At 37.6% G+C, this 27,605-nt stretch overlaps 2 protein-coding genes across 9 annotated transcripts in view; both read right to left on the bottom strand.

The window, feature by feature from the left end:
- Khc-73 (Kinesin heavy chain 73) overlaps positions 1–7,239 on the bottom strand; it is a 100,716-nt gene extending 93,477 nt beyond the window's left edge. The window contains exons 1-2 of one of the 4 annotated variants that reach the window (XM_087360344.1): positions 6,830–7,224; positions 2,728–2,797 (exon numbers count right to left, since the gene is read on the bottom strand). In XM_087360344.1, the coding sequence (XP_087216470.1) occupies positions 2,728–2,797; positions 6,830–6,884 (125 nt within the window). In that variant the 5' untranslated portion in view covers positions 6,885–7,224. Of the gene's footprint in view, positions 1–2,727; positions 2,798–6,829 lie in introns of all 4 variants that reach the window. The other 3 variants (XM_087360353.1, XM_087360358.1, XM_087360363.1) reach the window with 3 other exon arrangements.
- Positions 7,240–7,834: 595 nt separating this feature from the next.
- Positions 7,835–20,428, bottom strand: LOC110834574 (thiol S-methyltransferase TMT1A). Of its 5 annotated transcripts, XR_015538529.1 has the most exons (7): positions 19,801–19,905; positions 18,864–18,902; positions 18,346–18,632; positions 17,980–18,233; positions 17,207–17,507; positions 14,091–14,478; positions 7,835–12,769 (listed from the first exon to the last, which is right to left on the bottom strand). XR_015538529.1 is itself a non-coding variant. In XM_087360506.1 (5 exons), exons 2-4 carry the CDS (start codon positions 18,620–18,622, stop codon positions 17,253–17,255), a joined length of 786 nt encoding a protein of 261 aa, XP_087216632.1. In that variant the 5' UTR covers positions 18,623–18,632; positions 19,801–19,917; the 3' UTR covers positions 7,835–8,824; positions 17,207–17,252. The 5 variants fall into 5 exon arrangements, 2 of the variants coding, with proteins under 2 accessions (XP_087216632.1, XP_087216628.1); XR_015538526.1 differs by lacking the exons at positions 18,864–18,902; positions 19,801–19,905 and adding an exon at positions 19,912–20,428; XR_015538523.1 differs by lacking the exon at positions 18,864–18,902 and having other exon boundaries at positions 19,801–19,917.
- Between the last annotated feature and the right edge of the window lie 7,177 nt (positions 20,429–27,605).

A 27,605-nucleotide genomic window follows, 5' to 3' on the forward strand; every position in this document is an offset into this window, starting at 1 on the left:
ACTGAAATAAACATATACGCCATTCTTAAGTAATGGAGCTTCTAAACACTGACGATTACAAAACGAATCATTAGTCTAGACGATTTATTCAGTTTCCGCAGAGTACTCTCGACTAACCCGTTCGCATCGATGAATAATCGCCTCGACTTCTCTTATGTGAGAGGAAGTCGTAATTCTGCAACCCCGCAGACTTCCAGATCATCAACCTCTTTCCGTGGATTTCCATTTGTTGACCCAACTCCAAATCTTCTCGTTGGAAAATATCCAATATTCCATGATCACAGGAAACAATGCGGTATTCAAAATATATCAAATGATGTCTTACTTCAAATTTCGATAAAGCAGTTTTCGTCGCCGGTTAGGTACATCCCATTACGGGCAATATTCCTCAAACAAGGAGTTCTAGGAAGACTCATTTTCCTTCAAACATATTTTTGTGAATGACCTCAGTACCTGCTGTCCTCCCCGAAACAAACATTTTGTTGTAATAAAGTGAAGTTCTCGCGGAGAATGAAGTTGATAAAAGATTCCCGGGTTACAAGTCAGGTGGCTGAACGGTGAATAGACCATTTCTTCTGACAGCGTTTCGACAATAATCTCTGCTCTCATCCTCAGGGCTGCTGGGTAACAAATCTAATCCCTTGTTACGCGCTCGCTGATGCATTTTGTTCTCTGTATGGAAACGATCTTCACAGGGAATCGAAACCTGAACAGTTTTTCAGGTTTGCGACCTTTGTTTCTATAATCTCTTCTCGGAAACAAAAAATCTACTCTCGCAAGATCATAAGGTCATCATTGCACTAATATAGGGCTTTCAGCGGTATACTAGTAACTCGATAAAAATCACTTAAACATCTGTAGATTCTGAAAACATCTAGTCTCAATTACATGGGTCAATTTGTAAATATTTAAAAATTAATATCTTTTGGACCTAACAAAAACAAATCCATTAAATGCTGGCAAATTTTAGACTTACTGATCTATAAAGCAGATGGTACACATAATTATCACTAGATTTATATAAAAGTAGACAGCATGTATCCTGAGTTGGATGACAGCCACAACTGATGATAACGTAGTTTATGTTATCCTTACACAAACATCATAATTATCATCCATAAATAAATCTAGTATTCGCATATAAGTCTAGACTCTGCCTCGTCTGTCTAATGCAGTTTGGACAAGTTTACTCCTTCGGAAAAGGTAGCCAGGTGTTGTGGCAGCTATTTGGTGTTGAAGCCACGCACTAAACACGTGTATGGTTAGAAGTCTTCTTCCTTTAGAACCATCTAGTGCACCAACGGCTTTATTTACAAATATTAATTCATTATGGCGAAAAATCTTAATTCTTTACACTGAAAACGTCACCGAAGTTACCTAGAAGCAGTGACTCAGGTGCCGGGAACGATGCAGACTTCTGACAGGAAACTTCTTCATCGTCTCATAAATAGACGTGCACCAAAAGGTGCGCAATTGTTTTTGGTTGCGTGCCAATACAAGGTCATTTCGACGGGAGCGTCGTGGGAAAAAATGTGCTTATAAAGTCAGTTACACCAGCAGAGATCAAAAATGGCATCGACATTATGATTATTAATAATAATAATAATAATAAATGTCCTTAAATCTTAATGGTGTTGTCCAGGTGTTTGAACACGACTCAGACTTTACAGAATTAAATATATAATTAACTCTAAACATTGTATCAACGTGTTCTATTATGATAATAACAGTATTTTGCTCAGTCCTGGTCGATAAAAGAGGGCACTTCATTTTATTAGGTCATGTCACGACGTTACGTACACTGGACATGGACCGTACTCCCCAGGTTGATTAACCATCGTGAGACATCCCGAGCAAGAATTTCGTTGGAGTAGCTGTGCTGTCAAAAAGCTTCCATCCTACGCAATGAGGTGTCTATTTATCATTAACGAATTCCGTGCAGAGCTCAGGGACTGAAAATCAATACTGTGTGTGGTGAAGTAACATGTTCATAACAGCTGTATTTCGTAATTCCATATATATATGCAAATAGCAGAAGTTGTTGGCATTCAGACTTTGTGCCCAAGGGCCTCAGTGTTTTGAAACGTTGTGTTTCCAAGAAAGTAATAATTCACAAATATTCGCATCCCAGTCAAAATAATTATCGTCAAATCCTCGATACAGCAACTTCCTTGTCGATGATGCGATGAAGGTTATCTTAAGTTTGGTTTTGTGGATACTAATGTACAGAAGGCAGAGGTGGAAATGACTAGGTGGGGAAATCCCCACGCAGCCACAAAACCACTTTGGAGAATCTCCAGGGGTATCCTTCGTGATGATGACAAAACCAGGCAGGCAGGAAAGATGGGTAACTCTAACGTCACTGGCGCCGTTGTCAAAATGTTAAATTCTTGCAAATGCACTGGAATTCTCAGCATGATTTATAAATTATATTTAAAACACTAATTCTCATACCATATTTACATATTTAATGAAATTCTGTTTCTGTGTGCAATGTAATATCCGCATTGTGTATCGGCTGCGATAACAGAATTTAGGATCCTGTGTATGACGATCCCTACTACAGATTTGTTGTTGCCAACAGATACTGCAGTAAATAAATATCAAGAATGTAGAGCGATTCATAATAAAAAAGGATGCACTGAGAATCTGTGGATACTCCAAATTGAAGGACATGTTTCCAATCTTATTTGATAGTGAAGCAGTAAAGCAAGTTATTATTCTTACCTTTCCAAATGATGTAATATCGTCTGTCGAGCTTCCATCTGGACCACACATTGCGTACCAAGTTCCAATTCTATAAGGGAAATAAAATAAAGTCCAATCAGACTTCAGCAGTGACATTCCAAATATGTACAATTAGCCACACACCCAAGGAAAAAGAAGTTTGAGTATTTGAAATGAAATCAGCCCATATTAAACCAATTAAGTGCAGAATTAGTTTGTTAGTCGGTGAAGACTAGGAAATTCACAGGGTACGCCACCCACGCAAGCACAAATTTCCTGCTAGCAATTCAAATGTTAAATGTATAACAGAATTTGATGATCAGAAATTCTTAATTAACAAAGCTCTTATCTGGTAACCACTTTATGCCTAATAATAATGTAAACTTATTGACTAACTGGCTATATAATGACACATTTTCAACTGTAGATATTAGGTAGGGCCTCCCTAGCCAGATTGGTCGAGGGGGAGAGGTCAGATTAAGACAGGTACCCTGGTCCTCCAGGTTGGGAGTTGGTCGCAAGGCTAACAACCTTGCACCGTAAAAAGGAAGATGTGAATTGAGGAGGCCATGGACCAAATATGGACCGGAGAGCCATAGCAAAAGAAGAAGATATTATATAATGTTGAATGGTAGAATGACTGTGAATTACAAATTGGAAAGGCCTATTTTAACACACTATCTCAGCAGATTAATAGAGAGGCTGAGGAAAATAAAGAAAAATGTCATTCAACACAGCCAGTTCAACGAATAGATTAAAATCTGATACCTGCTAAATAAAAAGCACATGGGCTGACCCAAAACAAATTTGACTGCCATATAAAAATTAATAAACCTCTTCCACCTTATAATAGATTTTTTCATGACAGTGAACAATATAAGTGTTTGTTTAACATCAAATGACTTATGGCAACAAAATGGAAATAAAATGTTCATGGCTTATTTCAGGAACCACAGAAATCAATCAGGATAGCTTAACTCCCAGCTGAGTTCTGAACAGGTTCACGCATTACGTACATTACTTTCAAAAAGTGGTCATTTAGCGAGATATTTTACACTTTCACCTGAGTGATATTTCAACAGAAGTTTTAAATTCTGTTCTTACAATTCGCATGCACCCCTACAAGAGTCTATCAGTAAGAAATATTCTAGTTCATTATCTGACATTCTTTGGTAAGCTACACAGCTACTCACAGTAATATTTATTGCCAAATATTAATTACATTAAAAAATTCTGATATCAGGAAATTTGCATAATACACAGTGACATATTACAAATGATGTATGTGGGATGCACCAAACACATTGGTGGGCCACAGGTTCATAACCCCAGTTACAGAAGCTGTGAACAATGCCAAGTTTTTGTTTTGTTCTGTCAAAGAGACGTGTGCTTTTAGCTATTCTGAGACAGCACTAAACCAATAAGGACTCCATTGTGTGATTATATTAACAGACCTACACAAAGAAAACAAGATTACTTTAATGGAGTAACACATACAGTGTTACAATAGCACATATACTCAATTGGACTAGCATTTGTAACGATCACAAACAAACAAAGAGTAGAAAAGAGGTGATCAATAATTAGGTTATAACACCGCTATTTTGACTTTAAAGGTTGTATGAAATATGGACATGATAATGGTGAATAGGTAAGTTACTGTGACATATTTCAAGGTGATATCTTGGACTTTTATTTTTTTTATTTGTAGTGTTCTGTCTGACGACAGGTCCATATGAACAGGATCCTTCCATCCTTTTCTCTTCTCGGACTGGGACCTGTTCATATACGTTCTTGGCAGATGATCCAGAAGTGGTTTGCCATTGCCTTCTTCTGTGTGTGAATGGAGTAATTGTTGGGATGCCACGGAGGAAAACTCCGTGTTGCCTAGACCACGGCCTTGCCCAACACAAGTTATAAATTCGGGCACCGCCGGGAATCGAACCCGAGACCCCCAGGATTACAAGGCCAGTGTTCTAACCGCTAGACCACCGTGGCGGTATCTTGGACTTTACCAAGAAAGAATAGAGGAAATTATGAAAAATATCAGTCAGCATTTTTGGCAATGCTGTTGAGAATCAAAATGGGTACCTTATGAACAAGAGTCTGAAAGTTACCAAACACCAGATAACTTGGTCAGAAATGACGACTGTACTAAACAGTCATGAGGTTAAAAGGGCAAAAATTGTCAGTGACCAATGACAACATCCACTTTAATAATTAAAACTTCAAAATCAGCAGGTTTCAACCAGGTATACATTGTGATGCTATATTCTTACGTTAGTACTACAAAGCAGAGTAAGAATGTACCGGTCTTATGCCAGATCAGAAATCAAATCAGATGGTCTGAACCCCTGGCTAGGCTTCTTTTCAAATTAGGAAAATTATCAAATTTATATTCCAGATCAGTTTAAAGTATGTTAGGAATTACAAGCTGTTTTACAAGTAATTGTATTTGTGACCCAATATCAAGATTCACCTTTAAACATGTTATGAATAAGATAAACTAAGAAACAAATGCAACAGATTTAATTACAATGAATATATCCAAGATTAAGAAAAGTATGAGATATGCCTCAAGTGAGTTGAAAATGTTTGGAATGAGTTACTGACTTCACAAATAGGTGTTACAGTTTTCTCACGTGCCTAAGCTCACGAGGATCTATAGAGGAAATGGAAGTTAGTCTACATCTCCATTCTTAACCTGTCACTCCACATGAGTGATCAGAGTGGGGAACTGTATCACAAATAATACTTTCTAAAGAAAGTTTATCCTAATTTAACTTCTTCAACTACAACAGAATAACCACAAAATGAACACTGTACTGTATTCATGTAATATAACAGACTAACCAGAAAAAAAGCATGATAGATTTGAAAACAAATGTATGCATATCAACTATTAAAATGCCCTGCACTGTACATCATAATACTGCCTTTGATAACACTATACATTTAACGATGAGACACTTCACACATGTAAATAAAGCCAGCAACTTGTGAATGGGTATTCAATTACCACAGTGGTGACAAAGCAAAAGAAGAAGGGATCTACCACTTAAGTTCAATGTCCTAATAATGTGGTATCAATAATTCATGATGCAAATAATGTAAGCTTGTAGTAGTGGTTGTTCATTACTGGGTTTCTTAATGATTATATATAAACTAAGAGGTTATTTGTCATCAGGTGACACAAGAAGTCTGCAGGTAGTCTCTGTGTGCATTGGTTTTTGTCTGCCAGGTAATGGTGAAGGTAGAACTGATATTTTCCATACTATCAAAAAGGAGCGATTTCTACTTTGCCCCAAAAATAAGATAATGAAGGTGAAGACAGCTCAGAGGCAATCTACAGTTAAACACAGGACTGAAACAATGTTACAGTTACGCTTTGGTTGGAAAACTTGAGAGGAACAAACAATATGAGAGACCTAGACATACATAGACATAAAACATTAAAATGATCTTGAAGAAACAGAGTGTAAAGGTGTGGAATATATATATATAAAAAGAAATTTCTTAACTCGTTGCATGATTAGGTTATCAAGATGACTCCGCTCTTTGGAATTAGTCTTTATATACAAATCTACAGCTGCTATAAAACCTCTAAGTTCAAAATCTATTCATTCTAGAATTCAAACAAACAGCTGCTGTTATTTTTGTGAGAGCAAAGAATGTCAGGTGGTGTCATATCAACCAGTGGGCTTCAGTATGTTTTCGATACTACACTTGCTTTCTCTCAAAGCTTTCACAAGGTTTTTTTTTTAAAAAAAATAATGTAGTGGTTGTTCCGCGGTCTATCAAGTACAAACCTCGGGACGCGATTCCGGACCTCAAGAATACAAACCACCACATCAAAACATTCGTTGTTGATTCTAATCACTTGAAAACTTTCGGTGACAAAAATCTAATCATGAATGAAAACAAATTCGCTATGTATGTAAACAAATACAAATTAATCTTTGCTGCATGTAAATGTCACGACGGAGCGTGTACCTAAGATTTATTTATGACACGCTTTTAAATTTCACGTATGCAAAGTCTCTGAAAAAATCCGGAATACTTATATAAGACTTTGTAACCATGCAGTCTAGACAAGGCCTACCTCTTCTATTGAAAGGCCGGACTCGCACTGCAACTTTTATTTTATCAGTCGCCATTTCGTAGTACAGCAATAGAGTTCAGTAACTACAGTAAAAACATATACACCAATACATTAGCACTGTATTCTTGTTTGTTACGCGTATTCACCCCATCTCAGAATTGCACAATAACGTAACTTCAACAAACACAACCCATATTTCCAAACGCATCATCCACCATCTTCGTACTCTATGCGAAAAGTCGAAAGAGCATAGTCGGCTACGTCCACGAATCAAACCTTTACAGATGTCCAATTCAAGGCAATTGCTAGAAATACACTTTTCTGCGTCGATTGTACTACCATCTTTCAGTCGATGGGTACATTGTACTAAGGTCGGCGTCGGTAAACTTGATCAGTCGGTAACAAGTTTCGCCAGCTCATACCAACTGATGAATATTATAATTTACCTATTAGAACTATATGTTACCTGGATTAATCATTTTTCTTCCACAACATCAAAGCAATTAATCAACAAACATCAGAAGTTTCTTCACTATATTACACAAGATTTCATTATTTCAATATCAAAACACCCATGATGTAATGCAGTCATGAGGTGTGACAATTATGTTCCTGAAATGCCTCATAAAAGCTGTGTTTAATTACTTGCATAATAATAGTTGCTGTCACTTTTGAAGCAGTCTTACTGCATACCAATACACTTTGTGAACCGGTTTATCCTCTGCTGGAAATGTTTCTGTAACTCCTCTTTAGGAATGCTTTTCAAGATGGTCATTGCATGTCCCTGAAATGCTGTGGCCCTTCAAAGGACTGTTCCGTTTTGGGAATAGCCAAATAAATTTCTTTTCAATTTTTTTTATTTTTATAGGAGCACATTTTCTTAACATTTGATGCTGATCCAAAACGAGGCATTTTCAACTTAAAGCAACTGAGGTTTTTGATTAAAATTGCTAGGAAATCATGTAATGTAATAGTTGTACAAGGATATGTAAATAAATAACATGATTGAAATACAAAACGTTTTTTAATTTTAGCTAATATCTTTTTATAACAAATTAGGTCATATTTTGCCTCTTTTGGGTCATATTAAACTATTTTTGGGGCATATTTCTCAGTCTTTTAGGTAATGAACAATCACGTTAAACAAAAGACACGATAGAGTAAACTGGGAAACATGCAAGGGAAACCTTCTGTTTTAATTATCAGTGTATTAATATTTCTGGATGCAAGACTGTAATATTTATGTATAAGTTATGCAGTTGTGCAGGTATTTTGATTCTGGAACAGCCAGTCTAACCTGGTCAGCAGAACACAAGATCCTCTGTACAAGTGTTTGTCACAGAAAAAAATCGTTCTTTCTCTCTTATAACTTTATTTTTTCTCCAGGAATAATGACAAAAAAGAAGTTGCAGACCGAGCTGGGAAAAACCATAATGGTAGTAAAGCCCTGTGCGGAGTGGTCAGATGTGGCTGGTCTGGAAGGAGCTAAGAAAGTTTTGAAGCAGGGTGTCATTTTCCCAATAAAGTTTCCACACGTGTTCACTGGAGAACGAAAAACTTGGAAGGGAATATTATTTTTTTGGGTACGACTTTAAATGTGACCATCTACTACAAATTTTGATACAAACATGAGTCTACAATAAACGAACTTTACATCCAATTATGTATGCAAAATAGCAAAGAATGCAATTGGAACATAAATGTTCTCTAGTATGGTATACAATATTTTTGGTATTATAGTTTGTTAGCTTTGCTAAACATTCTGGTGTATTTACATTGCAAAGTACCTGGTGGTGTTCTTTGTATAGTTTACAAATACTAGAAAGTTTGTGCAGTCTGTCATGGCGAACTTTTATCACATTAATCTTTCTTCAGTCCCCAGGAACCGGAAAGTCGTACTTGGCGAAGGCAGTTGCAACAGAGCCAAAGGACTGCAAATTTTTCTCACTCTCATCTTCAGACCTTGTACCCAAATGGGATGGAGAATCTGCAAGACTAATAAGTAACTTGTTTGAACTGGCAAGAAAGCAGAAACCAAGCATAATTTTCATTGATGAAGTGGATTCAATTTTTCTTCACGCTCTGACAATTTCACGTCGCCCACGAATCCCTTGAGCGTCGACTTGTCGGCGTCACCTTACACCAGCAGACTGTCATCTACACTTTGCTGACATCAGACGGATGTCAAGCGTTAAGGATCCATTACGGCATGTGGCAAAGCAGAAACACCGCTGGGCAGGCCACGTCGTGAGGCGAGATGACGGGAGATGGAGTACCGCCACCATGACGTGGTACCCACGACACAGGAAGCATCCGCTGGTTCAGCCCCCTGCTCGTTGGGCAGACTCTCTTGCCATCAAGTATAACATCAGGAATTTATGTGGCTATTTGACAGGAAGGAAGATGTGGAGGAATTATTGAATGGTATGAATAGATTACTCAGTGAGCAATTCGGCTTAAGGATAAATAAAAGCAAGACAAAAGTTATAAGGAGCAGCAGAAATGAGAATAATGATCCATTAATTATCAAAATTGGGAAAGACACAGTAGAAGCAGTGAAGTTAATTCTGTTATTTATTAAGCAAAATCACAAAAGATGGACGAAGCAAGGAAGACATTAAAAGCAGATTAGCAAAAGCAAAAAGAGCCTTCTTCGAGAAGAGAAGTCTACTAGGGTCAAACATTGACCTGGAATTAAGAAAGATTTTTCTGAAGTTATATGTTTGGAGCACGGCGCTATACAGAAGAGAAACATGGTCAGTGGGAAGGCCAGAAAGAAGGAGGGTAGAAGCATTTGAAATGTTGAAAATTAAGTGGACTGATAAAGTACGAAATGAGCTGGTCTTAGGATAGGCGAAGGAAAAATCTTACGAGAAGAACAGATAGGATGGTGGGACACATTCTGAGGCACCCAGGATTGGTTAATTTGGTAATGGAAGGAACAGTCGAAGGGGGAGACAAAGATTGGAATATGTGACGCAGATTTGTGAGGATGTGGGCTGTAAAAATATGTGGAAATGAAGAGATTGGCGCAAGACAGGCGAAAATGGAGGACAGCATCAAACCAGTTGGAAGACTGATGACAAACAAACAACCACCATACACTGGTCTACCCGAGCGCGTGACAGAGAGGAACGCAGGAGATGCTGGGGCCCGCGCGCAAGCTGATGTATGGGTCGTTGAAGTGCTAAGTAAATGCTCTGACAATGAATCTGAAACAGCTAGAAGAATCAAAACTGAGTTTCAGGTTCAGATGGAAGGTACAATATTTTAAAACAATTGCTTGATATTCATATTGTTCACATTCACTGCCCATGCCTGTTACCTTCTGGGCCACCTGTAATTATGTTACCTTAATGTAAATTATTCTGTATTGTGACATTTGAAAGGTTTTACCTAATTTATTTCTTGATTAGATGTCAATAGCTGATGGCTGTTTAGAAAGCTGACACAGGATTAATAGAAAGGAAAATTTAAGAGACCAAAAGCTGCTTTACTTTTCAGAACAGCATTATGATTATTAGAGCAGAGCCAGAAAGAAGGAGGGTAGAAGCATTTGAAATGTTGAAAATTAACTGGATTGATAAAGTACGAATTGAGCTGGTCTTGGACAGGTTAGACGAAGGAAAAATCTTACGAGAAGAAGAGATAGGATGGTGAGACACATTCTGAGGCACCCAGTCATTTCAATAGCCCCAGTGCATCCTGGTGAGCAAGGTGTAAGGAGATCATCCACAGTGACATTACGATCTGTATGGGATGGCCCGCTGACACGACGAAAGTGAGTAGCAGTTTCAACTTCTGTTATAGGCTGCATCAACGCAACTTGTACAACAATACTGATATCAGCACCAGAATACCTGTGACGAAAAGATAAGTGTGTACAGTGGATTTCAAACAGGTACAAATATCTGGTTCTGAAATCATACGATAATGGGCCAAACAATACCAAGAGAGTATTTGTTTGCTTCGTGAATTACTGTTGAAAGCACATACAACTACAAGCACGGAACATGTTGGTGTTATGATGGATTTAACCTTGACCATTCAGTTGAGCTCATAAACCTCCAAACATTCTAGACCCTGACATTGGTAGAAGATGGAACCGAGTGATCAGTTAGCAGGGCAAAGAAAATACAGTAACAAATGGACCACAAATCAAATTTTCAGTAATCCATTTCACAGCAGCATTGATTTTGAGCACTAAAAATCAAGTTATTTTGTTATCAATTTGTTTTAAAAACTGCTTAACACAAGGAATTTCTTGCACTGATCAATATTGCACATTCTTTTGAAATTAACAGCAAGCCTTTGAAATGGTTGTAGGATTGCACTGCCATGCATGCAGGGAAGTTACTTTAATTAAAAATGTTATATTTTACCCAGACTTACATCCTCTTCAAGACAATCTATCAGGTGTCTGAACCCAATGGACCAATTGAAATTTCTAAAATATCATTTCATACCCTAATATTTATGTTACTCGTCTGTACTGAAACAAATGAGTTATTACATCTAACAAAAAAATTGGCAAACCAGAAAAGCAATTTCCATGCCTCAATGCTCATAAAATTCTTTAAAATTAAAAACTGAATTAAATAAACATTGTATTCCCACACCTGGTGTGGCTCAGTTAGTGTAGTGACGCTACGGACTGGACGACCGGGGTTCGATCCCCGACAGGGACAAAGGATTTTTCCTCTAGCCTTTGAGTCCAGACCGGCTCTGGGGCCTCCTCCTATCCAATGGGTACCGGGATCCTTTCCCTGGGGTAAAGCGCAGCTGGGGTGTGATGCTGACCACTCACCCCCATCTAGCGCAGAGATCAAGAATGAGTAGGAGCTATACCGCCTCTCCCCCCCCAAGCCCACATGGTACATAGTGGGACAGCTTTACTTTAACATTTCAACTCGTGCTTTGTACAGCCTCAATACACAGCCTGCGTCTAGAAGTGCCACACAAGACTGGAGCTTAGTATCAAACCTGAGTAAGAAATGTTCAGTGAACAGTGATCTGGAGTTGCTTCCATATAAAGTTACAAAGAGTAGCATGTCTGTCCATCTCCTTGTTTCATTTTCTAACCAAGTGAGTTTTTTTATTAAATATGATATGGTGGTTTATAGCTGATCGGCGAACTTCATTATGGTCCATTACTGAACATACATTAAACTGCCAAGAGACATAAACAATTCTTCTTGAATTTCATCAAATGTACATATTCAAAAACTGTTTCAAATTAAGGTAACTTTATAAAAAAAATTTTTTTGTAGTGTTCTGTCTGACGACAGGTCCATATGAACAGGATCCTTCCATCCTTTTCTCGGACTGGGACCTGTTCATGTACGTTCTTGGCAGATGATCCAGAAGTGGTTTGCCATTGCCTTCTTCTGTGTGTGAATGGAGTAATTGTTGGGATGCCACGGAGGAAAACTCCGTGTTGCCTAGACCACGGCCTTGCCCAACACAAGTTATAAATTTGAGCACCACCGGGAATTGAACCCGGGACCCCAGGCTTACAAGGCTAGTGTTCTGACCGCTAGACCACCGTGGAATTAGAGGTATACTTTATAAAGTACCATTTCTTTGTATGATGAGTTATTTTTGAGAAATCTCAAGTTCCTTTTGAGCTTCAAGTAGGAGTTAAGGAAGATTAACACAGACCATCTCACTCTGATGTGTCTTTGGTACTTGTAGTAATTATGCCACTTTATTCTCGAGTAATATACATACCCGTCCGTCTTCTTGGCCAGCTTTTTAGAGCCTCTTCTGTGAGTGTGTGTGATGTACTTCTCGAATGCAACTTGAACATCAGCAGTCTGGCTTGCTCTTCAGGAAGAGGAATATAAATTCTCTTTTGAAACCTTCTTCGAATAGCAGCATCTAATACTCAAGGGATATTAGCGCCTAAAACTAGTATGCCATCATTATCAAACGGAACACCTGAGAAGAATGGAAAAGAAATTGTTCCTTCATAAATCAATAAAAGTCCCCTTTAGAATATGAGTAATAAAGCAGGCGTGACCAAACTGCATGCTTCAAGGTCATGGAAGGATTTCATCACCTCCACTGTGTGGCTCTAAGTCACCAGTACAGTGTTGTTAGCGTCACTATGCTGCAAGTTCTAAGCTGTTTTATTTGCCTAGGCTCCACTGTTTGTGTTGAAATGTTGCATGACTGCTGTGTCTTTGAAGCATGAAATTTGGTAACATCTACTACAGTTCACTTCTCTTGAATTACTTACTGATGCAATCATCTGAAGAACCAAGGATCACCTGTTATTTACAAAGTAAATGAACGCTTTCTGATGTCTACACTTTTACCAAAAACACTCAAAACCTATTTATATCTTAATTGCGTCATGTTTGTGTTATATCAATACATATATTTATTTTTCCAGTCTATACACAAAACTTGTTTTAAAATAATGTTGTTAAAATTATTTATAACATTTACAATATAAATTGTGGCGCTTTTCTGTGTCGTATAATATTACATTTATCACAGCACTTTTGATTTCGACGACATGTTTCGATGTTTACCATGTTTCGATAAACGCAATGCACAAATGTACAATAGTTTTTAAAAATATATGAATTGATAAGCCTGATGATGATGTGGTAAACATCGAAACATGTCGTCAAAATCAAAAGCGCTGTGATAAATGTAATATTATACGACACAGAAAAGCGCCATAAAATATAACATAATGCAATTTATATTGTAAATGTTATAAATAATTTTAACAACATTATTTTAAAACAGTTTTGTGTATAGACTGGAAAAATAAATATATGTACTCAAAACCTAGTCGCTCAGTGTCTGCCTCAGCCAGCCACTTTGCTGTATTACACACATACTATTCAAACTAACATCACGTGCTATCTATCAAGGAGATTTTGTTCAAAACGTTGATGTTCATTTTGCAACGTGTCAAGCACCAATACACCACGTCAATGTCCCTTGTGTAAAGACAACTGCACTCCTAATCATAATGCTGTTCTGAAAAGTGAGGAAAATTTTGGTCTCTCTTAAATTTTCCTTTCTATTAATCCTGGTGAAGTTTAAATTAATTTTCGTATGTCATGGGAGGTTTCTAAAGAGCCATCAGCTATTGACATCTAATCAAGAAATAAATTAGGTAAACACAATACAGAATAATTTACATTAAGGTAACATAATTACAGGTGGCCCAGAAGGTAACAGGCATGGGAAGTGAATGTGAACAATATGAATATCAAGCAATTGTTTTAAAATATTGTACCTTCCATCTGAACCTGAAACTCAGTTTTGATTCTTCTAGCTGTTTCAGATTCATTGTCAGAGCATTTACTTAGCACTTCAACGACCCATACATCAGCTTGCGCGCGGGCCCCAGCATCTCCTGCGTTCCTCTCTGTCACGCGCTTGGGTAGACCAGCGTATGGTGGTTGTTTGTTTGTCATCAGTCTTCCAACTGGTTTGACGCTGTCCCTTCCAAGTTTTTCGTTCTCCAGTGAACACGCGTGGAAACTTTATTGGGAAAATGACACCCTGCTTCAAAACTTTCTTAGCTCCTTCCAGGCGGGCCACATCTGACCACTCCGCACAGGGCTTTTCTACCAATATGGCTTTTCCCAGCTCGGTCTGTAACTTCTTTTTTGTCATTATTCCTGGAGAAAAAATAAAGTTATAAGAGAGAAAGAACGATTTTTTTCTGTGACAAACACTTGTACAGAGGATCTTGTGTTCTGCTGACCGGGTTAGACTGGCTGTTCCAGAATCAAAATACCTGCACAACTGCATAACTTATACATAAATATTACAGTCTTGCATCCAGAAATATTAATACACTGATAATTACTGTGACTACCATAATGAAAAATTCATATAAAATAAAACAGTCAATGCAACAGGCTACGAGAGTAAGTGCAACGCAAGTGAGTTATAGCAGAAGTAAACTTTTAGAAAGAATGGAGAAATTACTATTGCTATGGGTGATCGAAAAAATATTCCCTTGACTGAAGTTGCTATCACGGATAAGGCGAAGTCAATTTTTGAGGAACTTAAGTCGTCAATGTTTGGGTGCTGGGAACGCATGTCAATTGACTTCCCACTGATTTACATTATAAAAAGAGTTTCGATTTACGCCGGTTCGTCCAGGAACGCATTCCCGGCGTAAATCAAGGTTTACGTGTACTTGTATTCAACATCATATAACATTTCTTCACTTGATCAAAACATAAAATAGTTTTCTATTCACTTAAGTGTATTAAAATGTATATTAGAAAATTACAGTCACTCACAATTATAATAATAAAATAATATTAAAAGGTTTAAAATATCATTTTAATACACTACTAGTTTCGGCTGTATTCAGCCATCGACGGGTGTATGCTGTATAAACCTATCACCATTTTACTGATTTTTAACGTTATTCATATTTTCACTGTCTTCATTCTTGATGGTATTCATGTTCTTTACCGTTTCTTGTTTTGTTGCACTATCATTAGTCCTTACAAGGTTTATATTTTGTATTTTGTGTTGGCATCATTTTGTGACTGTGAATTAAAGTTTTAATTCCATTAATGACAATTGAAAATAGAGAATATTGAATATAGAAAACAAAATAATTGGTAAAAATAAATAGTAATATAATAAAAAATATAATAAAAAACCAAACATAAAAATAAACATGTAAACTCACCCAAGAAGCAATATCCCACTCGTAGTATGTGAACGGAGAATACTGGACTGTACAGGATTGGGGCTGGTAACTGTGAGTGACTGTAATTTTCTAATATACATTTTAATATACGGATCACAATATGACGCAATTACAATATTTTAATATTTCACTTAAGTGTATTATACAGGTAATCCATGATAATGTAATTCACATACTTACCACCTTCACACAACAGAACATAATTTATATCTGTGTTAGCAAAAATAAAATTGTTTGTAAGGATATGAACTGGATTCATGAAACATAGAACAGGGTCTAATGACAACTTCTTGCAGACACTGAAATAAACATCTAAGTTCCATAAAATGACTAGGTCAATGACAAAAAGCTTCTCAAGTACTCTGCTCCATGCAGCTACTTGGATATCTGTCAATAAGTATAACATCGTTGTACTTTTTACCGTCCACAAACCGAATACGGTGCATTCACAAGTAAAGACGAATAATTCCTGTTCAATTAGGTCCTTGAAAATTTCCTCAGCCTAGTGGTTCAGATCTGGAAGTGCAGGGATGTATTCACTTTAGTAGGCCCACTAAACATTACAGTTGAATAGTTAGTACTGCCCCCCCGCCCCCCTTAAAGGGGATTGCCAGAATTACTTTACTGAGGCCACGATCGTCCCAGGCCGGGGAGGTGGTACGGCTTCGGGGAGGCTAAAGCGGTGAAAAGTCAAAAGAAAACCAAATGAAACTACTTCGAATTATTATTATTAAGTGTTCTGTCTTACGACAGGTCCATTGCTCTGCCCAAAAAGAGCTCTCCAGTTGTCCCTATTCTCGGCTTCTCACTTTAATTCCTGGAACGTCATCTTCTTTCCTTGTTTAAGGTCGTCGGTTAGCTGTATCAGTCTTCTTCCCAGTCCTCGCTTTCCTTCAACCTGGCCTTCGATGATATCACTCAGTATACTTCGAATAATCGAAGTATATTATTTAATGAAAAATATTTAAATATAAGATAAACAGAACCAAGACACCTTTCAGGGCACACACTCCGGCTGGGTATGCGACTCCAGATGCCCAACTCAACCCCCACACACACCCTGACTTGCCTTCCGACTTTCTCCTCGAGTCGTTCTCTCTCTCCGGCGGACACACACAGGCTGTTCTTCTGCCCTGCTGTCTGATCAGGGTTTCGAAGCCGCCGACTCCAAAGAACACGGAGAGGGGAGACAAGCCACTTCGAGCCATGAGGCATGGCTCGGTACTAGTGCTTCATACTCAAGATGTTCAAGTTAAAATATGGCTCCAGATGTCTTGAGGTTTTCCATGCTTTTTTCTCAGCTTCTCCAGGTAAATACTAGGATTGTACCTTAAAATAATCCATGACCATTTCTTTCCATATCCTTTGCATTTCATCACCCTCAATCCTACCTAACCACTCGGAAACCCAAAAGAATTCTACGGTGAAATAAACTGGGGAATCAATGGCTAATCTTGCCTGTAGGATGACTTGTATTATCCAACTAAACGTCACCTTAAAACCAACGATCTAACATGTCATATAAGCCGCAGGATTATTATCACTTGCCTGAATAGGAAGTACGAAACCTCACAATAGTGAATGCCGACACATGAAGCAGGCTATAGTACCAAAAGTAGTAATTCTGTTTACGCCAAATTACAAGTCAGAATGACAGAAAAGTAAGCCCCTACCTGATATGTGTTGCAATTTCCAACACACCGACTGTAGATTCTGTTTTTATTTTACTGCTGTTCCAATGAAATGAGTTCTCATGAGTTTTGAGAATTTATTGTGCCCATTGTTTACTGTAATATACTGATAATCTAAATCGGAAAATTTGGCAAATTTTATGTCTTGTAGTGTGTTTCTGTTTAAGTGGCAGCCATCAAATAACATAGGCCACAATTTTGTGACTGTTAGAAAGTTCTGAATTTTGTACAGAAATGTGTCCAGTGGCTCAGAACAATGCTCCAAGAATAAGTAGAGTCCGCCCTGAAAAGAATCAAACATCCTCCTTTACACCTCAAATTAAGTCACATTAAAACTAACCCTTGTTGCAATCCATTAATACAGCTGCTTTCGCAGTGTGTTCAACGACTCACTTCTAAATATTATTTTTTTAACATGGTTACTTACACAGAGAAATAGTGATCTATCTATTCAGTGTCATATTCAACAGTTGGCACTGTGTTGCGGTAAAACTAACCTCACAGTTTGTCAATAATATTTTGTTTACTATGGCTACTGACCAAGTAAGAGACAGCATTATACCATTAAAATTCACTGCATTCTAACTTCAAGAGTCCTGTAAATTTCAGTTATCTTTATATACTACATTTTGATACATTGAGTTGGACAGGGGATATTTTAATTTTACCAAATCAGATGTGGTACAGGGTTTGAGAAAGGCATGGATGATAAATTATTCTTAACACTTCTATAACCATTTCCAATTTCTGCTCACCGGAACTAGGATCCTTTTAATCTCGCTAAGAACTAGATTCACTCTGTCTGCAGAGCAGAGGATGAACGTTCCCACCACTGCATCCACACTGTTGTCAGCAATGGGTTCTAGATTCCATTCCGAGGATACAAAGAGATCTTCTATGCTCACATTATTTGTAAGACCAGGGTTTGAATCCAAATATGAATGAATGTACAAGTTGCGATCAACCACAATGACATGACTGTTTTTAGGGTAGTACTTGAGATTTTCTCCTGAAAAAAAAACACTCATGATCACTTCAAATTTGAAAATATTCCACAACAAATAGGTGAATTACTAATTAAATTAAGAAAGTCTTGTGGATATGATTATGTTACGACTAACCTGTCCGAAAACCAATCTCCACAATTCGGATCAGTCCTTTGTTCTTGAGTTTCCAGTCTGATGACACAACATCATGAAGGGGCAGAAAGAGATTCTTCTTGTGAACAACCATAATTCTCTCATATGATGTATCAAAGCTTGACACAAGTCTTGAGAGCAGTTTGTTCCTCATAGTAGAGAAATGTTTTGTTATGCAGAGGATCAAACTTACAACACTGATCACTGGCAAGCCATATGCCATAAGGTACTGAAGCACTGTGATATCAAATGCACTCATTCTTGCACTTCTGAAATTAAATGAAAATTTATAAATGCGCTTTGCTGCTGTTGTTGGACCCTCAGTCAGTAAAGATAAGAAACTCAAGGTGAACTATCTGTTATTTATTTGTCTTAATAAATTATTTTAATTAAAAATTCTTCTTGATTAACAACATCCATTGACAATTTCCATCTTGAAAACTCAAAGTCCTCACAACTTTCAAACAGTTTAAAATAGCAACTACATCTGTATTATGTACCTGAGAGGTGATATACTTCTCCAAAACACTGGTGACCACCTACAAGAATACAGGTTATCAAAATACCTAGGACCATAATCTACATTTATATTATTATAGCTTCCATAATAATGACAACAGAATACCACAACACTTTCAATTTAATAACTGTGACAAGTCATAACAGCCAAGACCGTAAGTGATAAAAGCACAGAATACAATAAGGAATAAATTAGGTTAGACTAAGCTAAGCCAATCCAACCCCATCTAACTGCTTATGTTTGTGGAACCGGAAGGTTCACTACAAAATCAACCACTGATAAATATCTACAGCCACCATATTCCAGTTTGCCAAATTTCCCTTAAGATCCAATTCAATATTATCTGGAGACCTGTAAAATGCTTTTCCTTTAGTTTTTCTGACAAGACTTTTCTTATGCATTTCCCATTTATAATACATGTATGCCATGTGCCTTGTTCACCTATCTTCCACTTTAACACTATATAAACTAAACAAATTACAAAACTCCTCACTGTGTAATTTTCTGTTCTTCTATTACTTCCACTTTCTTGGGTTCAAATATTTCCCTCAACACTTGTATTTAAAAACTTTCAAATAGACTGCAGACCTAAATTCAGACTATAGAAAATGTAAAGTTATCCCTGATGGTTAATTAGGCAATATGCAATTAAGATTTAATGGCAATTCGTAGTTGTAAGATTCCCACTTCGAATCTCGAACTGGAAACGGACGATCTAAAGGATAAACAACGAGCCCTCCGACTAACATTCCAAACATCCATAAGATTTCCCGCTCATGGTATTATACACGCCATTAAACAAATAAGAAATGGCATGGCACAGTGATACAGTTTACAAGGTTACAAAGAATGTCCTACAGGAAGAGTTAAAACAAACATGCATTATAAATTTCATGAAATTCCTGATTGTTATTTACCCAGTTAATTCCACATACAAGCATGCATGCGTCCAAGGAGTTACTTTAACGAAGAAAACTGTATGTTACATTCGTTAATACCTCCATTACATTACCGCTACGATTACTTACGGTCATAGATGACACTCTGCCGCAGATATACCATACAATCAGACTTCACTATGTAGAAGTTTTGAAATTAGTTCCTTGGAATTTCTTAGAGGAACTATTTAGACACCATTAGTCTTTCTTGCTAGTGGTTTAGTAAGCACACGACCAATACGTGTAAAGTTTATATAATTTGTGGGAAACTTTACTACTACAGTAAATAGTTTGAAGGTATTCCAACTTTTACAAACATAACCTCTCGTATTTAGCCTTATGATTTTCCATTTCATGGCTTTGTGAATGGTAGATTTTGAAGTGCTTGAACCGGTTGTATGAAACGCTTTAACAAATACATAAAGTTGTTGTGATGTCACATGAAATAGGTTAAGAACACTATTATGGCGTTTGTGAGATTTGAAACACAGCTAGGAAGCTTTCCTTTGAATATGATGGCCAATCTTCATCTACAACAGATACCGGCAATCCATATTGCCACACTTGCTTTATTTATTTTCACTTCAAAGAGTAGCTAATGTACCGCCCCCGCGGCCCCAACCCCCCACACACACACACACAGGTAAGCAGTATCGTCAGGTGCTGCCATCTTCAAGCGAATCATGAGTTCTATAGAAACAAACTTCGATTGCTCGATTGCTTTCGTTGTCCTGTATTAAAAAATGACGCTGAGTCCTAAGAAGGATCTGTGGAATGTACATAAACTCTACTCTAATCTATACCGTCTTTGTTCTTGAAAGATTAGCTGAAACCAGCATTTACATGCATTTATCAGTCTGTCCCAATTAAGAGCTTTTGAATCAAGTCATGCACGTGATACCATTCGTTAAATAGTACGAGGTGTAAAGGACAACTTTGGAACGTCTGTGTTCTCCAGAAAGAACTCCTTTTAAATTTTATTTACGTTTTCGTAAACTACAGAGTTGTAGAAAATATTAAAATGGCAGCAAAAATAAAAAATCGAGCACTCAGATATAAAAATTAAGATTTTAAGTGAGTGCAAGTTTTGGGCTCGGTATTAAAGTTATTTAATTAAACTTATATATATATATATATGAAATAATTATTAACGATGTTATTTTAATACATGTTCTTATGAGATGATAAAGATGCGTAATATTGTGATAAATATATATTTGTTTAAATCTTGTCAGTCTAATCACAATAAAATTCCTATTAAATATTAAAATATTACTATAATTAACATTTAAATATTTAAAATATATTAAAATGTATTAAAATGATGTTCTCTATCGAAATATTTGATTTACATTAGAACATCACTTTTCACACGACATGTTTCAGTTCCAAATGAACTATCTTCAGGTTTATAAATGCATTTAAAAAATTATATTTAAGTTTATATAATTTATACACCTGAAGATGGTTCTTTTAGAACTGAAAAATGTCGTGTGAAAAGTGATGTTCTAATGTAAATCGAACATTTCGATGAGAACATCATTTAATATATTTTAAATATTTAAATGTTAATTTTAGTAATATTTTAATATTTAATAGGAATTTTATTGTGATTAGACTGACAAGATTTAAACAAATACATGTTCTTATGTCTATAATATATTCTATTAGTGCACATAAACTATTTAACATCTTTTGAATTAAACAACTTTTCTCGGGAAGCATTCCGGTCCACTGTCTCTTCGAAATATCTCCATTTGGCTCTAGAGTGAAATTAATCCTCTGCCCCTGACATGAATTTGAAAGCTTGGTTTGTTAATAATACTGATCCTTAACCCGATATTCGTCTGTACATTTTCAGTACGTAGTTTGTTACAGAAGCATTCCGTCACTAGGATGCTTCTTAGCACCGTGAACAGGTTATGAGATTCGGTAAGAGCACATTTGTAAGATGCGAAACACATAAGAAAGCTCGAACGTAAACCGCATCGGACAGGATTAGTTTCCTGTTTCATCTCATTTACATTTGAAACAGGAACCAGACAGATTAGCGCCTGGCGTGTTCTTTTGTTTGTTGCTGCTGGAGATATTCGAAGACGAAGTGTGAATTGGCTACGACTTATTTTAATGTATTTATCTCAATCTCTGCTTGGTGTAAGCACATCTCTAAATGTCCTCTTTCGAGTTGAATAGAAAAAAAATACCATGTTAGGTTTCTGAAATACACAGGAAGACACGATGGGAAAGTTTTATGGACCACTAACGGCTTTCATAAAAGTCATTCATTGGATGTTATTCTGAGCCAGCTGGATCCAGTCAACATCTCCACACTAAATCTCTCTCAGATTATGTCCAGGTCTTCTTAGTAGGTAGACTCTTCTTTTGCAGTTTTCCGACAAAATTTTTTACATATCTGATATACATTTCTTCGTATGTAAATTACCCACCAGGCTCATCCATTCAAATTTATTTTCAACAATAATTTAATTAGGTACGTGAAGAACAGAAATTGTGATGATTTTTGTGTCTCTCTTGTGTGAAACTCGGTAAATTACTGCCTATAGGCCTACAGACTGCGGTTTTATAGCTTTCATCAGTCTCTCTCTATATGAATGTCAACCTTTCCAAACATTCACTTACTATTTGTCATCTTCCCAGGACATTCGAAGCTAAATAACCTCTACATTTATGGCATTTCCCACGTGTTCTAAAACCCCTGCCTAACCATTCAAAGTATCGCAAATAGATTTCACATAATATAATTGACAAATATTTTGAGAAAGCTATCATATCTTTTTGCACAATGCAGTCCATGGTTTTCGGCTAATTTCATCTTCAGCGTAAGACCGTAAGGACAAAACTTAATAAGATTAAATCCGGTAACTTCTAGCCGAATAACCTCGCACGCATAAATTAATCAAACTTTCGCTGTTCTGTATTGTGACGCCGTCTGGTTACCATGGTTATCGACGTTCTGGAGAAAAATGTCGCTTTCAATTTCCCCGAAATATTGGTAACCATCTGCAAGACCATACGACGTCATAACCCAGAAGACAACGAGCTACATCTCCAAAGGCGTAACAATATAAAATCTCAGATTCATGAAAGAGGTTTTAAATATTAAATTCTGTAGACAGATAGAACATCACAATCACGCTTTCACTGCATAAATCTCCTTTCTGGGCGCTCTGATTTGACAGAGAGGATTGTTTTTACAGATGTGCGGTTTCTTTGTCTCTGATCCAGACAGGAGAATCCTTACACACGTAATTGACAGCCAACACAGCGAGCTACGTAACAAAACCGACATAATTCATTAAGGGAATCAATATAACAGCCACTGCTTCAGAACTTGAGGGTTCAGTGGTCATCGGACTGACTGACCTAACGGCTGACCGACGGACCGACAAAAGATCAATGGGTTTTCAAAACAAACGTCTTCTGTCATTCAGTAAGAGGCGAGATTTTCAAGGTTTCTACGGTGGCAAAAATGAGATGTTGAGCTCTGTAGTCTGGTAGAAGTTTGCCGACGTTTCAGAGATGTTTGCTGGCTCCACCATCAGGGCGAAGGCTCTGATGATGGAAGCATCAAGCTCCATTTCAACCTTAGCAAGTAGATAGAGTGAGTGGATAACTTCAGGCTCCAGCTACTTTAAGACGATATCCTTTGGCTGGGAGGCTGGTCTAGACACGGTGAGTTCGAAGATGGATGTCTTCTGGGTTGCAGCGCCGTGTAGTCTGATAGAAATTTACCAACGTTTCAGAGGTCTTTGCTGCCTCCATCATCATGGCACTCAGATTATACGGCTTACTCAATCTTCTTGTAATTAAAAAGCCTTCCTTTCACCATCTGGGTATTCTTCAAGATACAACTTAAGAGCCTAAGAATACGAAAGCGTGAACCTAGGTCCGAATTGCGGTAAGCCGCGGACTTCAGTTGCTACATTGGGACAGGATCCTCTTTACTTCGATGGCTTCCTGTCACCAGTTGCCAGGTTTACCGGTCAGATTAAATTCTTGAGGTTCGTATCGTACATATTAACATAAATATTTTCGTGTTGGGATTATAGAAACCTGTCAGGCAGCCGGATTACTGGACTCCTTGTCCTCAAAACTCACTCACCCGCATCGCATTTCCATGGTTCGTCCTAGTCGCTACAAGCATGAATCCAAAGATGGCTGTCTTCTGGGTTGTGCCGGAAAGACCATATTCCATCATAGCGTTATAGACGCATCAAACCACAGAACTAAAACAACCTGGAAGACCACCTAAAGTGGAAAAAGTTGTACACAAAATTTAGAAAGACCCTTTTTCCGTTACAATATTTATGATCGTTTATTGCAGGTACTGATGTCAAAGCTAGAAAACATATATACAACAGTCCGTACAAGACTTTTTTTCATTTATTGAACATTTTGCTTACTTCATGTGGAAAGAAAAGGCTTCAGTTCCCTGAGTCTGTCTTCGCTGACATAACCAACGAGAAATCTGAGAGAGGACAGCCTTTATCCGGATCGAGTTTCGAGCCCAGGAACTTCAGGATACGAAGTATACAGGGACATTCGGCCACGTTCACAAACATGACTCAAGTAATTGACATATACAACACTTACAAGAAAGAAGGTAATAATTTGCCGCGTTATAAAAATCGTCCCGAGAGCATTCATCAATACAAATATTTGCAGTTATTACACTACGTTTTCAAAGTAAATCTGATCTGGTAGTCTACGTTGATAATGAACAGCTCCACTGTCATAGAACGGGGTGTCTAGTATGAAGCTGAGACTGTGGAGTTGGTATTAAAATAGTATAAAGTTGAAGAGATCCATTCTACCGTTTACGTATTTATTTTATTTAGTTTTCTGTCTGACGACAGGTCCACATGAACAGGATCCTTCCATCCTTTTCTCTTCTCGGACTGGGACCTGTTCATATACGTTCTTGGCAGATGATCCAGAAGTGGTTTGCCATTGCCTTCTTCTGTGTGTGAATGGAGTAATTGTTGGGATGCCACGGAGGAAAACTCCGTGTTGCCTAGACCACGGCCTTGCCCAACACAAGTTATAAATTCGAACCCGAGACCCCAGGATTACAAGGCCAGCGTTCTAACCGCTAGACCACCTCATCTTATTATTATTTAGTGTTCTGTCTGACGACAGGTCCATATGAACAGGATCCTTCCATCCTTTTCTCTTCTCGGACTGGGACCTGTTCATATACGTTCTTGGCAGATGATCCAGAAGTGGTTTGCCATTGCCTTCTTCTGTGTGTGAATGGAGTAATTGTTGGGATGCCACGGAGGAAAACTCCGTGTTGCCTAGACCACGGCCTTGCCCACCACAAGTTATAAATTCGAACCCGAGACCCCAGGATTACAAGGCCAGCGTTCTAACCGCTAGACCACCTCATCTTATTATTATTTAGTGTTCTGTCTGACGACAGGTCCATATGAACAGGATCCTTCCATCCTTTTCTCTTCTCGGACTGGGACCTGTTCATATACGTTCTTGGCAGATGATCCAGAAGTGGTTTGCCATTGCCTTCTTCTGTGTGTGAATGGAGTAATTGTTGGGATGCCACGGAGGAAAACTCCGTGTTGCCTAGACCACGGCCTTGCCCACCACAAGTTATAAATTCGAACCCGAGACCCCAGGATTACAAGGCCAGCGTTCTAACCGCTAGACCGCCGTGGCTACCGTTTACGTACTCGTTATCAATGAGAGTACCTGTTGGACTTGAGAACTGACCTCCAGTTTCCAATATTTTCTTTTACTTACGTAATCCTAATGTTTAATCGAATGCTTAGGTGGTATGTACGTGTCTGAAAACGCAGAATGACAGAAAAGAACATTTCATAGTTTTCAAGGTTGGCAGCTATGGATATAATAGGTCGGATCCGGTGCAACGGTTGAATTCCTTTGTGACTTGGCTTGTAGCTGTGATGTTGATCAAATAGAACACGGCTCGGGTTGCGCGGCGAGTCTCAAAGCATTGTGGGTACGAATAGAGAAGTACAACACCCCCATTAATTTGGAAGTACCGCTCTGTCAGTCGCTTCCTCTGCACAATATTTTCAAAGAGTTGAATTACAGATACAAAGACGTCGGATTCTGTGTACGCCATAAAGGTTTATAGGTAGATGCTGCTTAATATAACAGGAGTCAGAAAAGGGTACTCCATTATTTTTTTACATACGGAAAGATTACATGGAACTAAGAGGAAGTAGGAGGACGGAGGACACAGCGTAATGAGGAGCTTCATAATATGTACTCTTCATTTGATACGATTACAATGATTAAATCAAGGAGGGTAAGATAGGTGAAGAATGTAGCACGTATAGGAAACACCAGAATTAGATATAAGGTACTAGTTCTGACCACCTTAAACAAATAGTCCATTTAGGGACGAGGGTGCAGATGAAAGGATAGCATTTAAGTAAATCTTTGATAAAATAAGGTACTAAGGTTAAAACTTCATCCAACTGGATCAGGATATTGTCTACGGGTTCTTACAAATACGGTAATGAACCTTCGGTTTCCATAAAAACTACGAATTTATTGATCAGATGAGTAGATCCTAAAAATCAAAGGCCCTGCTAGCATAAAGTTAACTCTTGCGTCTGCATAATTGGTTTTTAAATTAACATATTGCGGACACAAACATATTCTTAACGAAGGTAAATAACAACACAGCATAAGCATAATTATTACGCTAAAATGACTAATCACTAATAAAGGAACTAAGTATATTGGTGTAGCATTAAAACCACTGATTTTTGTCCGAGATGTTACAGGTTCGATTGTGGGCTATTCTGATTGAGAAATCTCATTTTCTTCTGATTTCAAGTCGGTTATGACAGCCTCCTTTCAAGTCCTTAACTATTCATCATTCACTATCATATTTGCAACTGACCTCAGCAGATGAATAATCCAAATATCGTCTTTCATATCGGCTACGTAACTATATTTTATTACGTTTTCAAAGAGGTTGTTATTATCATTAATATCCATCGTCCTCCCTTAATCACTAATGTACTGTTGCCAAAAAATCTGATTTTTCACAATCAAGGACCTTCTTATAGCCAATAATGTTTAAATCGGTCAGTACGTAATTATAGTACTTTCATGTTTCTGTTATTTTATTTTCTTATGCTGAGTAAAAAACTGGCTACAGCAGCGAGTATACACGTTAAAATAATGAACTGACATGTTGTTGTTGTTGTTGTTATTAAAGAGCGGGCCTGTTTACTGGCAGTCTGTCATATTCACTTCCACAGTGGATGATAATGACACAAATTTTTAAAGAGAAATAATATTCTAATAGCTCTTAATAGCAGTCATATTTGGTCCGATGTATGGGTGAGTTGAACGCGTGATAAAGACACGATCCTCACCAAAACGCTGAATTCTCAGTGAATCAGGTCTTTATAGACAGGTACATAGCAGTTCATTGGTCACTCTACGGTTTCGTGTAGACCTGTCTGTAAAGTGGGGTAACACTGCAAGGAGAAATCAAGCAACTTCAGGCCTAGCTCCGGGAAGGCTCAGTCAATATGTGGGAAGTTACCACTCGGCTCTGCGGCGCTCCTTAATTCGATCACTAAAAGAATATTAGGTGACTAGTACTGTAAGTTATGAGGTTCATCACTAGGCAGCTTTGGGACACAAAGTCTTGAATTGAAATTAAATAATAAAGCCGTTTCAGAAATATGAGGTAATTAAATGATATACTGAAGAGATAAGAAATGCACACAAATTTTAGTAGGAAAATTGAAGAGAAGAGA

This window comes from Zootermopsis nevadensis, unplaced genomic scaffold, assembly GCF_977971745.1.
Source record: "Zootermopsis nevadensis isolate Lab colony 2312 unplaced genomic scaffold, Znev_1.0 Znev_ptg000003l, whole genome shotgun sequence".
Classification (NCBI taxonomy): domain Eukaryota; kingdom Metazoa; phylum Arthropoda; class Insecta; order Blattodea; family Termopsidae; genus Zootermopsis; species Zootermopsis nevadensis.